This window comes from Synchiropus splendidus, chromosome 3, assembly GCF_027744825.2.
Source record: "Synchiropus splendidus isolate RoL2022-P1 chromosome 3, RoL_Sspl_1.0, whole genome shotgun sequence".
Taxonomy (NCBI): Eukaryota; Metazoa; Chordata; class Actinopteri; order Syngnathiformes; family Callionymidae; genus Synchiropus; species Synchiropus splendidus.
The window spans coordinates 21,561,465-21,575,641 of NC_071336.1; the positions used below are offsets into that span (position 1 = coordinate 21,561,465).

The window sequence follows — 14,177 nt, forward strand, 5'->3', positions numbered from 1 at the left end:
CACCGGCCAGCCGCTGCAACGTTAATGAATTAATTCATTCATCCATGCGTTGGAGCCAAGGACGTTTGAGATGAGGCGACTCGGTGGATCCATATCGAAGTCATATTTTTTTGTCAACGTGGAGGGTCCAGAGGTCGATCCCTGTTGACGCGGACACGATTGTCACTTAAACTTAAAGTCTTAAAAGGGCGTCAGGATGCATTTTTAACATCCTCAGAAGCCTCACAAGGACGAACTGTGACGCTTGCACCCTCTTTGCTCCAAAAAAAAAAAAAAAAAAATTAAAAAAAAAATAATTTAATCATCAATGGGTTTCTTTGAGACGGTGGATCCGAGTCGTGCGCTCTGCGCTGGGCCTTCCATCACGCCGGCGGTTCCGATTGATGGGCTTGGCGATCGGCAATTAAGCCATAGTGATCAGGGTGGGGGGGGGGGAAGCCGCCCTCCTCCTCCCTCCCTCCTGCCTCTGCACAGCGCTCCGTCTTCTCTTGTCAGCCTGGAAAGGCGTCACTCAGCTGGGGTGCGTTTGGCCCGGGGCTGGGCTCACTGGTGGAGGTTAACTCCAGCATAAATAAGCATCTTTGGACTCATTACAGGGATTAGAGAGTAATTCGCCTGCGAGGAAGGAGACGACTGCCAGGGTTTTGGTATAGTTTACTACAGTCTTATGGGAGCATGGGCCCTAGAGATTACAGAGAGAGCGAGCGAGAGAGAGAGAGAGAGAGGGATGGAAAGGCAGCAAAAGAGAAAAAGGCCAAGGGAGATGGGAGGCTGGCTGTCAAGTGTGTGTGAGTCAATCCAAGCCCCCGGCTGCCCCCTTGATCTCCAGCATGTTGGGGTGCTGTGAAAATGGATAATGGGAGCTCGACCAGGCCCAATGAGAGAGAAGTGTGCAGATTGTTATAAGTTTCCCTCATCTCTCCCTCTCTCTCTCTCCCCTCCACTTAACTAAATAAACACCCAAGAGGAAGCGCTCAATCAATTTTAATGATGTTGAAATACAATTTACGTACAAAATACACAACAAATGCTAATTTGGCAATGATGAGCGGCGTCAGAAGTTGGCCCCATTATTTATTCAGCTTACTTTCTGCATTTTTCAACAGAACAAATATTCCCATTTCAACAAACACACACATGCGCACGGGCCGACTGAAAGCCAATTTGCAGCATAAATCAACATGTTGGCTCATCAAATATATGCTCTGCCTGCTTCTCAGTAGTCTGTCCAGCGCACCAAAGACAAATAGTTCTGTCCAAAGTCCAGCCGGAGAAACGGACAGGGCAGTGCCGTGTCAATATATGCAGACATACATTAAACAGAGCATGGCCCACGTGTGTTCAGAAAAGACACACGGGACGAAAGCCGACGGCTTTTAATAAGGCGCTGCAAGTAAATAATGCAGTCTGCTGCAATTACAAGACAAAATAAATGAAGGTTTTCCAGCGCATTTTCTCTGCTACGTCCGTTTCCTTTCATTCGTTTCTTCTCCCAACACATCCCACTTTTTTTTTTTTTTTTTCATCCTGCAGGACTAAATCAATGCCTGCCAACCCTTTCCACCCTCATGCTGACCGGCTCTAGCCATCCAGCCTCTGCGTTGCATTTAGGGCAGGTGATGTAAGTATTAGCAATACTGTGACTTTTGATACAGTAGTAGCAGAAAACATGCCGACAGCCAATCGTATGAGGCATAGTTGGCCACTCTCCACAAAATGCACACTCTTTCCAAGTTCCATCCCGAGCCTCACTCGCACTGCAAGTCTCCTTCCCAAACAAAACTGACTGCACCGTAGCCTTCAGTTTCCTTGAGTTTATTATTGGCAACAGGAAGATGAGGAATTCTGCAAATCCGTGCCACAAAAGCTCCCGGTTCATGTACTGGTAGGTTATGTCTCGAGTGACGTTGGGCTTGCTAAAGACGGCTCGACAGCCCACCACGCGCTCCGCCAGAACAGGATGCTGGCCTTTCCTTAAGAAGATGAGGAAGTTGGTGAGGCTCGCAAGCTGGGCTAAAGCAGAAATGACTGTCAGGCTAATGCGGAGAAAACCATGACCTCCAGACACTGGACTTCCTGAAGTCAGTCCAAAGCTGCGAAGGATACTGTGGGAACGTTCCTGGAGCCAGCGGGGACCCGCAGTGTGCAAAGCTAGAGCCAGCTTCTGCCTGGAGGATAGAGGCTTGTAGCCGGCAGATGAAGAGCGGGAGTCATGGTAACACAGGCTGAGAATGGATTGGCCCACTGTGGTGCTGCTGGAACACAGTGTAAACCTCCACACCAGAAGCTGGAGCAGGGCCTTTAGTTCTGGCTCCAGAGGGGTCAAGAGGCCAGGGCGGCAGTTCTGGAAGCACTGGGAGAACTGGGTCCATACCAGTTGTTCAAGGGCCGTGTCGAGTTCAAGGGAATCCAGCTGACTGATGCGCAAGACGGGAACCTGAGGGTCAACACTCGCAGTCTCACTGGCACGTTCAGCATTCCTTTGTTGTTTATTGGCACTTTCCCCACCTACAGAAAGAAGGATAAGACGGAAAAATGACACCATTTAAGTGCGTGGATAGTCAAAGTCAACAGAAATTCTAGACTTCAATGGCGCAGCTATGAAAGGTCTGTGTTATTAATGCAACAAGAGGGGTGTGTGGTTAACGTACTCATGAATATTATAGGAATTTTGAACATTTAAAATATGTGTTACACTTCACATTGCATTTATATTTATGTGTGTATATAATAAGATATATAAGAAATTTGTATTTTTTTAATTATTAAACAATATTGATTTAAAAAAAAAATATTTCTCATCTGTTTGCGATGCACAGGTTTCTACAGTTTAGTTTTTTTTTTTAATTTTTTTAAATTTCCATGACTGTGATAATGGGAAAAAAAAATCAGATACACTGCTGAACCAATTATAAATAATCCACTCATTCCACAAGACCATGGGTGTAATGCCAGTGATGGAAATGACTCCCTCAACGACGCATAATCAGCGACACAATTACAGCAGCATAAAAGGTTAAGTAGAAAATTTTCAATTAACAAAACAGAACTGTTATCACAATTAGGAGCTGCAATCATTAAATCATACAAGAAACATGCAGGAAACACGCTGATATTATCACAGTCGGATGATGCACTCACAATATTGCATTGACTTTGGTTTATTCTGAGCACAGGATTCAGTGAGCAGAGCTGCGATGGTTTCGTGAAATTCACAACCGTGGCTCCTTTGCTCTCGATCTTAATGTTAAACATCATGATTGTCATGTTGATATGTGAAAACATTTGGACATTTATTTGCCTAATCCGAAGACACAACTTAATGCTGTGGAGATCAAGGCCCTGCAGGTGACGCCCGTCTAGCTTGGAGGTTTCTATTCCTTTTTTATATATAGAACTTGAAAATCATTTTTCACATGTAAAACCCATCATTAATGCAACTTTTGAGCTGGGCCATGAAGACGAGCAGGGGGTCTTAGACTCAACTATCTAGTGCATAAACACACAAACAAACACACACAAAAGTACACAAACAGGGCCCCAAGGTTCATGGTGCCTGTCCCCTCTGGAGATAGGGCTGTGTGTACAAATCACATCAGCTGGGATTAGGCTAACGGCACAGTCTCTACTATACCGTAAACATTCGCCAAATGTGGAACCATTTCTTCCCCCCTTTTGAGTTGACTCCATATGGGATCGCAGCGTTGTGCCGTTCTGGCTATTTTGCGCTGCAAATGCAATGAACTGCTCTCAGTTCCCCAGTTTTATCGGCGCTTTCCTCAAATGAAATGCTTAGAAAGTGAGGGACTACCTAACACAAGAGGGAGAGGGCCAGAAAGAGAGCGAGAGACTGAGAGGCCTTTTTTGACATTGGCTTTTGTGTCTCACTGAACAGGATTTGTCATGAGGCTTTAAGAGAGATTTCAACTGGGGGAAATATGGCAGTTTTGACAGAAAGAGAAGAGAGACGATGGTCACTTCAGACGTCTCTCAGAGAGAGAGGTAAAAATATTTTTTTAAGATGCAGCGGCAACGCTGGAGTTTATTGTGGTGGATGTGCGTTTTCGCCATGTTTCAATAGAGCGGGGATGCAACAAAGTTTGGAATTAGCAAATGAATAGAGCGAATTGACGCACTGGTAAGCAGGTGTGACAAATTTACCGCATTTGAAATGCGGCCATGTTTAGAATCGTCGCTTCTGACGGAGACAAGTTTGGATTAAAAAAAAAAAAAAAAAAAGGTTTAGTGAACCAATGAACAAGTTCATTTGTTTTGCATAATCGGAAAGTTTTTCTCGACAGGAGGAAAACTAGCGGCATGTGTGTCAAATATTCATGGATGACAGCGCTAATACAATGTTTAGCTAATCTATCCGTCCATAGAGACACACACACTAGCGCGCACACACACATACAGGTGGTGAAAATCTGTCACAGCAGCGGCAGCACTCTTGGGAGTGCAAACCCGGCAGAGTCCAATATTCCTTTCAAAGCCTTTTATCGAGCAGTTTACAAGTTATGAATGAATATGTTTTATTTGGGGAAACACTGTATTGACAGCCACCTATCAATAGTAATGTGACTATTGTCAAGGGTCTGTCAATATTAATGTAATTATGATGTAGAGGGATCAGAGGGATACCGGAGTCGGGGGCCAAGTTACATCTCCTGCCCACTGCCATATCAATAGCTGGGATTACTATTGACAGCTTCCCTTCAGACCTGCAGCACTTGCCAAATATATAACAAGCAGACACTTCAGTCAATGCCGAGCTGCCTATAAAAATTAAGCATTTGAATTTACAGGGCTTTTACTGTGGAGAGCCGAAAATCCATGCGTCTTATGTAATAGTCAGAAGTCACACACCATATCGGAAGACTGATGGGGTGAAGATTTAAACAGGCTCACAAGTAAGCACATGCAACGGCAGGAAAAAAACTCAATACAAACACATGCTTGGGATCAAATATTAACGTCCAACAAGCACGGGGAAAAATAGGACAGCATTTTGCACCTTCTGCTGTATTCTCATAGAGTTCCAATTTATTCACCTTTTCTGACTTCATGTGATAAAGATGTGTTATGACAAGAAAAATAAATCAATTTGAATGTGACAACACAGGAACAAGTGTGTCTGGGACCCCTTTTTTTTAAGAAACGGAAATACATATTTCAACTTCCATCTTTGTCTTGATTCATAGGTCCACATCACAATGCACTTCCTCTAGTCGCATTCCAATGTGAAAAACAGGGGCAGAGTTAAATCTCAAGATGAATAAATAAATAACTGACATTCCATGAAAGCAGTACTGCAGTGTCATGACAGTGTTTTTAAGACACAAGGTCCCCTCAGTGTTGCCATACTGCAAACAAAGTTTAACCAATGAGTCCAACATTCAACTGCGTAGAGGAAAAACTATTAAAATAGGGACATATTTTACGAACTTGTGGTTGCAAAAAACGTACAAAAAAGTACAAAATTATTTTATTTCAAACATTTTTATAATCCACGACTGACAACTCGAAGGGCACAGAAATGAAAGAAATCCCAATATTACATCAATAAAAAGTAGGAATAGAAACTGAAAGCTCTCAAGCTCGCAAAAAGGTTTGTGATGGGCTAACAGTAGGTGGCAAAGTCAAAAAACTCCAAAATCAACATGGCGACATGGAAGGAGGATTGATAATGTACCTCTTGCACAAAAGGTGGTCACAGCCTGTGATGCTGTAAAATATATCACAACTGGAGAAGGGGGAATTCCCACCATTGCTAAGTCTTCTTCGTGTCCCACTTTTTTTTCATAAATAAACTCTGAAGAAGATAAGTAAAGTGTAAATGAAAGTATCGCTATAAAAACAGCTGGAAAAAAACGGCAAGACAGAAGCGTATCTCTTTATCTAGTGTGTAAGTATATTAAAAAATAAATAAAAAATGGATGCCACCATCTATGGGTCCATCAGAGGTGGTCAGTCGTGAATATCTGCAACCACTACAATCACCTTCTCTTCCATTTAACTTCTTTGTCTTGCTGATGAATTTCCACTCTGCATGCGTCACTGCAAATATGAGCTCATTCGTGTTTGGTTTAGAGCCTCTGTTTTTGAGCCACTGTGTTCGCAAACAAACATACAAACTGATCACATAATCTCTGACATTAAAGGTGGCAGTGGAGTTTTTGTAATTGGTTTGTTTGCAGTGGGAAACTGAAAACACATTAAAATGTAAATAAGATAAATAAGGAGAAAGACAAGGGACAATTTCCATCAAGCTAGAATACGTGATAAATAAGATATTAACTTCTCACCCTGGGCAAGAAATGATTTCAGAACTGCATCACTAACTGACTTCCCGGTGCAGCCACCTCTGCAAGGATGGTTGGATAGTCAGTCGGTTCTCCCACCAACAGAGTGAATGGAGTATTTGAATTCGACTCACTCATTGCTCAAGATGACTTTCAGCTGCAAGAGCGTAACTTGTCTCCTGTCACTTTAGTGCGTACTTTAATTTATGGCCCACAATTAGCGCTTTGCCACTTCATAATCTTGGCTTGAACAAATATGATTCACTTCAGTCAGGCTGATGAAGAAACACCTTCAACTACAGCATCAGACTGAACAAGATCTACAGCAGTTGCTAAAGAGTCTAAAGACTCAGCTACAGCCTCACAGCTCTTTCATCTCAAGAACTACCTGGTGGCAAAACAAACTCATGCAACTGGCCAAAACTCAGTCCAAGTAGCAGGCAAAAGCAAAAGATAATTTACTGAACCTATAAGAAGAAATAAGAACCAGAACAGAACGCTACACCAGATCTGATCTAGTCTCATCTAACTTCCGCTTACTAGAAAATAACCGGTCAAATGGCAATATTTATGCACAGGGACATAGAAAAGCATCATGATTTGCAATGAATTTCATTTTTTCCTCACTATACATATTTAAAGCTGTGATACCTGTTGGCCATTATGACAGCTTTTAAAAACATAAACACATTTCCTTGCATCTGGGAAATCTGTAACTTATCTACTTTGGTTAAACAACAACTACAATCTAACTATAGCAACTGTTAGAGCAGTATTTTAATAAGCACTGTATTATGATCGATATCAGGGTAGACCATTGATTTTTTCGGTGGCCATATTCTGAAGTGGGACTTATGTGAGGGACAGTCAAAACAAAAGATGGAGGAAAAGACTAAGTGGGGAGAAAGAAAAATACATAGTAAATGTTGGAAAAAACAATAATATAGTACAGTGGTACCTCAGTTTTTGAACGTCCTGGACTTTGAACAAAAATTTCGAGATTTTTTTGCTTTGGATTGCGAACGAAAATCCAGAAGTTGAACGCCCTCGAAAACAGCTGGAAAAACATAACATGCGTGGACCGATCAGCTGACCCACGACGCGCTTTTTTATTGTGTATAACGCAGCCTCTGTATGCAGATGTGTCCCTGTTTTTTCTTCTGTAAAACCTTTCCTGTCTTTCCTGGTTTGATGTCCTGTTGTCGGCTGGAGCTGGGACAGGGATGAGGCGAGTCTGGGACAGAGCGTTACTTGGTTTATGACTTTGTCACAGCCAAACTGCACAGAAGCGCACATTCAGAGCTGGACACGCACCGGGCACCTCTTCACTTCTGGAGAGACGTCACTCACTCGGCAACCCCTCCCACATGCAGCGGCCACACACATAGAGGAACAGCGCACCTGCAGCAGACACTCGACATTCACTCCTACAAAAGTCTATTTTAAGGCTTGGAACGCATCATTTCTTTTTCCATTCATTGTAATGGGAAAAATCGATTCAGATTTCGAACAAATCGCTTCTCGAACAGCCGTCTGGAACGGACTGTGGTCGAGGACCGAGGTACCACTGTACTTCATCTAATTTAGATTTTAGGTTATGATCATCAATAGAAATGCATGAATATGTGAAGCTTATCTATCTAGTTCTTTTTTTTCTCCAGCTTCAGAACACATTTTCATGAAAAGGTCCAATCATAAAAAGAAAAAAAACATTACACAAAAAAACAAAAATAAAATTAAATTAAAGAAAAAACATTTCATGTTGGTATTTCCTTTAAGTAGAGGGACGGGAAAAGCGCAGTCAAAAATTTGTTCTATATTGTGTAAAAAATACAGCTCTACAATTAGAGATGCAGGCTACCACAGCCCGCAACTCTAATCTAAAAGGAGCGAAAACTAGAAGGTGGTAGCAGGTATTAGACTGCTGTAGATGTGCAGCAGCGTTAACTCTCTGGTACAGTAGTGATGGGTGGGGGGACCTGGGGAACGCCAGGCAGAAAAATGAGGGGACGGGAAACAACAGATAAGCACAAGTCTGTCCCAAGGAGCTGACCTTGAGACTGACAGTCACAATAAAGGAGGAGGGAACAATCCTAAAGCAAACACGGCTCTGGTAGACTGAGGTCCGGGCAGCCAGGGAATAGACGCAGACAGAGGACGGCTGCACTTTCTTCTTGACCTTGGCTTTGGTATCGTCAGGGGGGATGAGGGTATTCAGGGACTAAACATGGAGGAATGGTGGGAAGGTGGCCTTATTCGAGGGATTTGCATGGATTGCCTCCCCCCCGCCCACGACTCACTTCTTCACTGCCGCTCAGACGGCTATCATTTCATGCTAACTCTGTGGCCAAAAGTCTTGATTTAGCTGCTGGCGTAGTTTTGCGCTCAAATTCCCGAGCACTTAGCTACGGATGTTAATGTAATGCATTTGCTGAAATAATGCATTTACGCTCACTTGACTTCCCGTGATGATTGTAGTGAGAAATAAGCTACACATTGGCAAAGCACGCTGGATTACAACTTAACATTTTCCTCCTCCTGCTCATGTAAATTAATTTGCGTAAAAGCTATGGTGAATAAAGCCCATTCCTCCCAGCGCCCGGCCTCTCTTTCTCTTCCTCCACCACAGCCCCCACTTTATTGGCCGTCTTTCGCCAAGAAGGAGCGCGCGGTTATTAGCCAAGGTCTGCTAATGTCCTCACTATGAAAACGGATGAGAATGTCAGATTTAGAACTTTTAAGAGAATGATGTCATGCAGCAGACCACAGGCATTACAGGGACGCTGAGATTACCCAGGCGGTAACCAGACTAATTGTTATGAGTCGGTTTCATGAAAAATGAATGTGTGCAAATGCACAGCGAGGTCTTTAGGCTGTGTGTATGTGTGTGTCACACACTAATGCTTTATCAAGCCTCTCCTCTCTCCCTAATCACCCAGGACTCCTCCAAGCTATGGGGGCGAGGGCCAAGTCAATTCCAGAGCACGGGAGAAGGAGAGAACTTCACATTTGTTAGGAAAGCACTTCTGGCACACAAGAAATGTGCTCCACTTAATCTAGTTTGCTCAGAAGGTAAATTATTAAAGAGAATTAATTGATTTCACGAGTATGACGGTTGAGTATGCTGCGGCTGTGTCAGTAAAAAGTACATGGCTTTGCAGGAAAAAAACAGAAAAACTCATCAAAGATTTAGGGAACAAAGAGGCACAATGAGAGAAGGGACAGAAGTGGAAGTGGATGAACTAATAAATGAAAGGGAAGTGAAATTGAAAGTGCCCAGACGTGTGCAATTTAATGTGCATTGCTTTAATCAGAAACATTAAGTCTTTATAAAATTACAATTTTCAACATTTATGAGTTTATGAAAGAAGAAAATGTGAAGCCTTTCTCGTTCTGCTTTTTAAAATATGCTAAATGAAATTGCCACAAGATTTCAATAAAATATTAACAAGCATTTGGTTCAATATTTTTTCTAGATTTGATTATTGCCAACAGTTCTTCTCACAAGAGAAACAGACTGAGTTGGGTTTGAAATGACGGCAACCTTGGTGATGATAGTTTTTGAGCCACTAAAGCAAATAAATGTATGAAACGTGTATGCTCCCCATTCAGCATGGAAATGCCATCACAGAGTAAAATCAATGGACTATCTATGGACAGTCTGACGAAACTAGATGGAGCTGATCCAAATGAATTCTATTCTGTTCTATTCTTCATACTACTTTATTGTGCGTGTCAATTCTCTCAATATGAGAATGTCTCCCTTCACAGTACGACCTAAAGGCTTAGTTGTTGCATGTTTTCAATTCTTCCCAGAAATTCAGCTGAAGAACACATGACACAATGACACTACAAGCATTGACTTACAGAAGTGACCAAGAGGGCCTGGCATAGTTCTGTCAAATTACCTACACTGACACCCACTGCATTAGAATACATCGAAACATTAATTTCTATATGAAGCAGCAATCACATGGACAAACCACTTGTAAGAAGCAGTCGAAGCAAAGTGTAAATATTACTCTCAGACTGGCAAATGACTCAGTGATGTTCGAAGTTATACTCAGCAATATGCAGTCATGCAGCACATTACAAACAGGGAAACATATGTTTGCTTGAACTTGTAGGAGAGGTTTGCATTACAACTTGAGCTTCACAAGAATAGGCAATATTTCGACCAGAGTTCTGTTTAGTAGTCCAGCCTCCCTCAAAGCTGTTCTTCTGTTGTTCTCTGCCCTAAATCTTTTTTGGCGATTATTTCACACAAACACAAAGCAAGTGGCACAAAACCTCCTGTATGTTTTTCTATGACCACAGCCATGAAAGCAGTTTCAGGAAGTTGAAACCATTTGTCAATGTTTTGCTGATTGACATTTGCATTACAAGCACCAAGAGCATAATTTTCTTTACACTAAATAATCCACTGACCTCTGATCCAGTCATTTAGACATGCACCTCTACTCTATTTAATTTGTTTATTGGGAAAATGTTAGACGACCGTCTGACGGCACCATGACATCATTGCTTATTTTTACTTACTTAACTAGTAAATCACCTGTTTAAGTTACACGCAGTCACATCTCTTAACGGGGGGAAACGTCGTAAAAAGCTCACAATGTTAGCGACGATTGGAAGAGGAGTTATCACCTGATTTGCCAAAAATCAGTAGCAGGAGAGAATTGACCATCTGAACGAATTATTCAGTGGAATAACCATCATGTGCGGAGCAATATAGTGGCACACACGGGGATAGACATATGTACAGATTTATTTTTTAAAGGAAGATATCATGTTTTCAGGGACACATCGCTTTATAAAGAACAATATAGAGATCGAACACGCCAGAATAAGCACGTTCAGAAGTCATTTCAACCGGCGACTGTAACTAGAATAATGTCTTAAATATTGCGATGAGTCAACTTACTCATTTTCTCCGGTTATTGAGAGGATTTCTCAGGACATCAGACAGTCTAACATATGGACTCGTTTGCAGGAGGTAAACAACATACGCTTCCGGGTTGGAAACCATAGCCCCGCCTATTTAGTTATCCCAACCAATGGTGTATAAAAACGTCATCGCGCACGCCACAAATGTGCAGGGGACCAATCACGTCAAGTAGCGCGTCAGCGATCACATGTCATATGTCGTTTTGTAAAACTCCTTATTGTTATGAATAAACCCACAAACAATTTTTCTTTTTCTTTTTTTTTTTTTTTTTTTATTACAAATGAACACAATGATTTAGAGCAGCAAATGTTTGAGTGTGCGATTGTTTGGCAGCGTTTCAACAACGCCATACTTGTGGAGCGCATTCTCTTATTTTCCCCCGCCTAAAATATTGTTGCGGTCTGCCAAGATTGCACGTTTTTTTTTTTAATCTACTTTAGCGTCTAATAAATTAATCACTTGTTAATTTACGATAAATACTTGGTAATTATGATGTTGTTTAGAACAAACAGTTTATTTGTTCCAAAATTCATTATTATTACAGCATATAATACGCGCTTTTCATATGTTCTAAGTTATGTGTTTATTAAGAGAGACGGTATATGTTGGAGGAAGAGGAAGACTACTGTTGAATTTCATGTCTATAATACAGAAGGACATGACGACGACAGGTGTGAGAAAGGGGGGTGTTCATGATCAGTAAAGGTGGAGGAGGCTGACGTGCTGTGGAACCCCCAATGGGAAATGCAGACAGACAAGAGTCCATGAAAAATAAAAACAAAGACCATCATGTGCCTCAATTTTCAAGCTTTATCTTCGATATGTCACAAATACAAAAAATTGAAATTGAGTTTGGGTTTACAGCTAACAATATTCTGTGACCTGAAATGCAAAATAATGAAAGACAAATGAAATGAACAGGTATCTATTCTCCAAAGAGGATTCAGTTGGACAACCATCACTGCTTTAGTACTTCTACAAAGTAGTTAGAAAAACTGTACTCTAATGTCTTAAAGTGAAGGTCACCCATATATTATCTTTCCAAGGTCACCACCTGTGGATTTTTCAAGACCAGAATGTTCAAAACAATCTTTTTTTTCTGAAAGAAAAGAGTCATGCCATCAACAGGGTTTCAAGGTCTTATGTTACATCCTTTGTCTTTAGGTTACATCCATCCAGCGGAAAGCAAAGAACATCCTGTCCACTCTGACACAGCCATCAGAGTCTGACCTCTGTTTGGTCAGACAAATGACAGGAGGAAGCGCAGGGGTGCTTTCATAAAGCCACAGCACTTGTAACAGGTGGCAAATTGCATTAGGTGTCCATCTGAGCGGCCGAGATCAGGGACAGTGGTCCACACTCATATTTAAAAAACGAGAGTTTTCTAATCATCAGGATTGTCATGTGACATCATTTAGCCGGAAAATTTCGCCCGTAAGAGCCGAGTTGCGCATCAGAGGAAGTGTAACAAGGTTTTAGAGATGGGCTTCGGTCAGCTGTGCTCATTCTAGGTCCTGCGTAACAAGGTTAGATGTTTGGGAGACAGAAGCTGCCTAGTCCTAAAGGTTGATGGGGACAATAAATCACAAAGCTCGTCCACTGGAAACAGGGCAGCCATTCGTCCCACAATTCTTCCATTGTAACTATGACATGTCCAATTAGTGTGGCAAAATTCAAGTTCAAGATATTTTCAGATTTGATTAATCCATTCACATATGACGTAACCATTGTGTTCTTCAAAGGTACAGCTAAACAAGTTTGTCTTCCAGTACAAGATAAACAACAAGTTAGAGTAACTTGCGTTAGGCAGACTATTTACTTTACTTTAATCTGACTTCTTAAAAAATAAAAAAGCTGTAGACACTGTCGAAGTCTTTATTTATTTACCGACATGTGTGGGATGAAGATCAGTGCTGAGGATTGGCTCAGGAACAGCAGAATAACCCAGGTGTAGAATTCACCAGTAAAAGTTTAAATACAACAGAGAAAAAATAGACATAGTTGGATGTCCAATAATGTACTTACAGCATCGGTGGTACTCACACCGACTGCTCTGTTAAACCGTGGTGGAAAATAAGAAGTACACTCTCTGTACCAAAAGAATTCAAATCCACCACCCAATGCAGAAGTTTTCCCTCCACAGAATGGACCATTTTCCTAGCACATACTGTAAAACCCATGAACCAATACCCTTATCTGATACCTTTGAGCTACGTCAGCGCACACATCCCAAGCAATATTTAAAGTTCTATTACTTATGAACTCCAGCGAAAGTCACGGGAGCAAGCAGAGAACTTTACCACCTTTGTGTCCTACGACGACCAGAACTATAGTCCTTACTAGGCAGAGAAAACGGTGATGCACAGATCTCTCTGTTTCACTGGAAAGTGGCTGCCAGTGATGAGCTCCATTGTATCCCCTCCCGTTATAACCACATGCACCTTTGGTTAAGAAACGGAAAGCTACACATGGAAGAATGAAAGGAAGTATAAAGTATAAAACACAATAAAGGCGGATCCTAAATAGTTTCCTACTAATGTACAAAACAACCATGCTTTGTTTCCATTCTTAAAATGAAGAGAAGATCAAACCTGTCAGCTTAAACATTTGTGTAGATGGATGCATAGATAGATAGATGATGGAAGGACGGACGGACAGATAGATAGATCCGGAATTGTCTACTCTTTTCTTGGTTGATTGACGGAGTGCAACATCCACAATAACACTCAGCCCACTCCCAAGGTCGAGTTTTACCCAAGCCCATGTGACCTTTATTATAATAATGAAAGAAAATGGTTTATTTTGCTGTTTATGCGCTGCAACTTTGAATCATGTTTTCCTGGACGAACACAGTTGAAATGTCGCACACAAAGGAGTTGAACTGAGGCATTTTCCTGATGGCACAAACACAAGGTGAGATTGAAAGA

General features: G+C 41.7%; 1 protein-coding gene across 1 annotated transcript; it reads right to left on the reverse strand.

Moving 5' to 3' along the window:
* Positions 1 to 444: 444 nt before the first annotated feature.
* On the reverse strand, positions 445 to 11,331 carry pex2 (peroxisomal biogenesis factor 2). The gene is made up of 2 exons (XM_053859972.1): positions 11,227 to 11,331; positions 445 to 2,508 (listed from the first exon to the last, which is right to left on the reverse strand). The coding sequence occupies exons 1-2, from the start codon at positions 11,228 to 11,230 to the stop codon at positions 1,541 to 1,543; spliced, it is 972 nt and encodes a 323-aa protein (XP_053715947.1). The 5' UTR covers positions 11,231 to 11,331; the 3' UTR covers positions 445 to 1,540.
* Between the last annotated feature and the right edge of the window lie 2,846 nt (positions 11,332 to 14,177).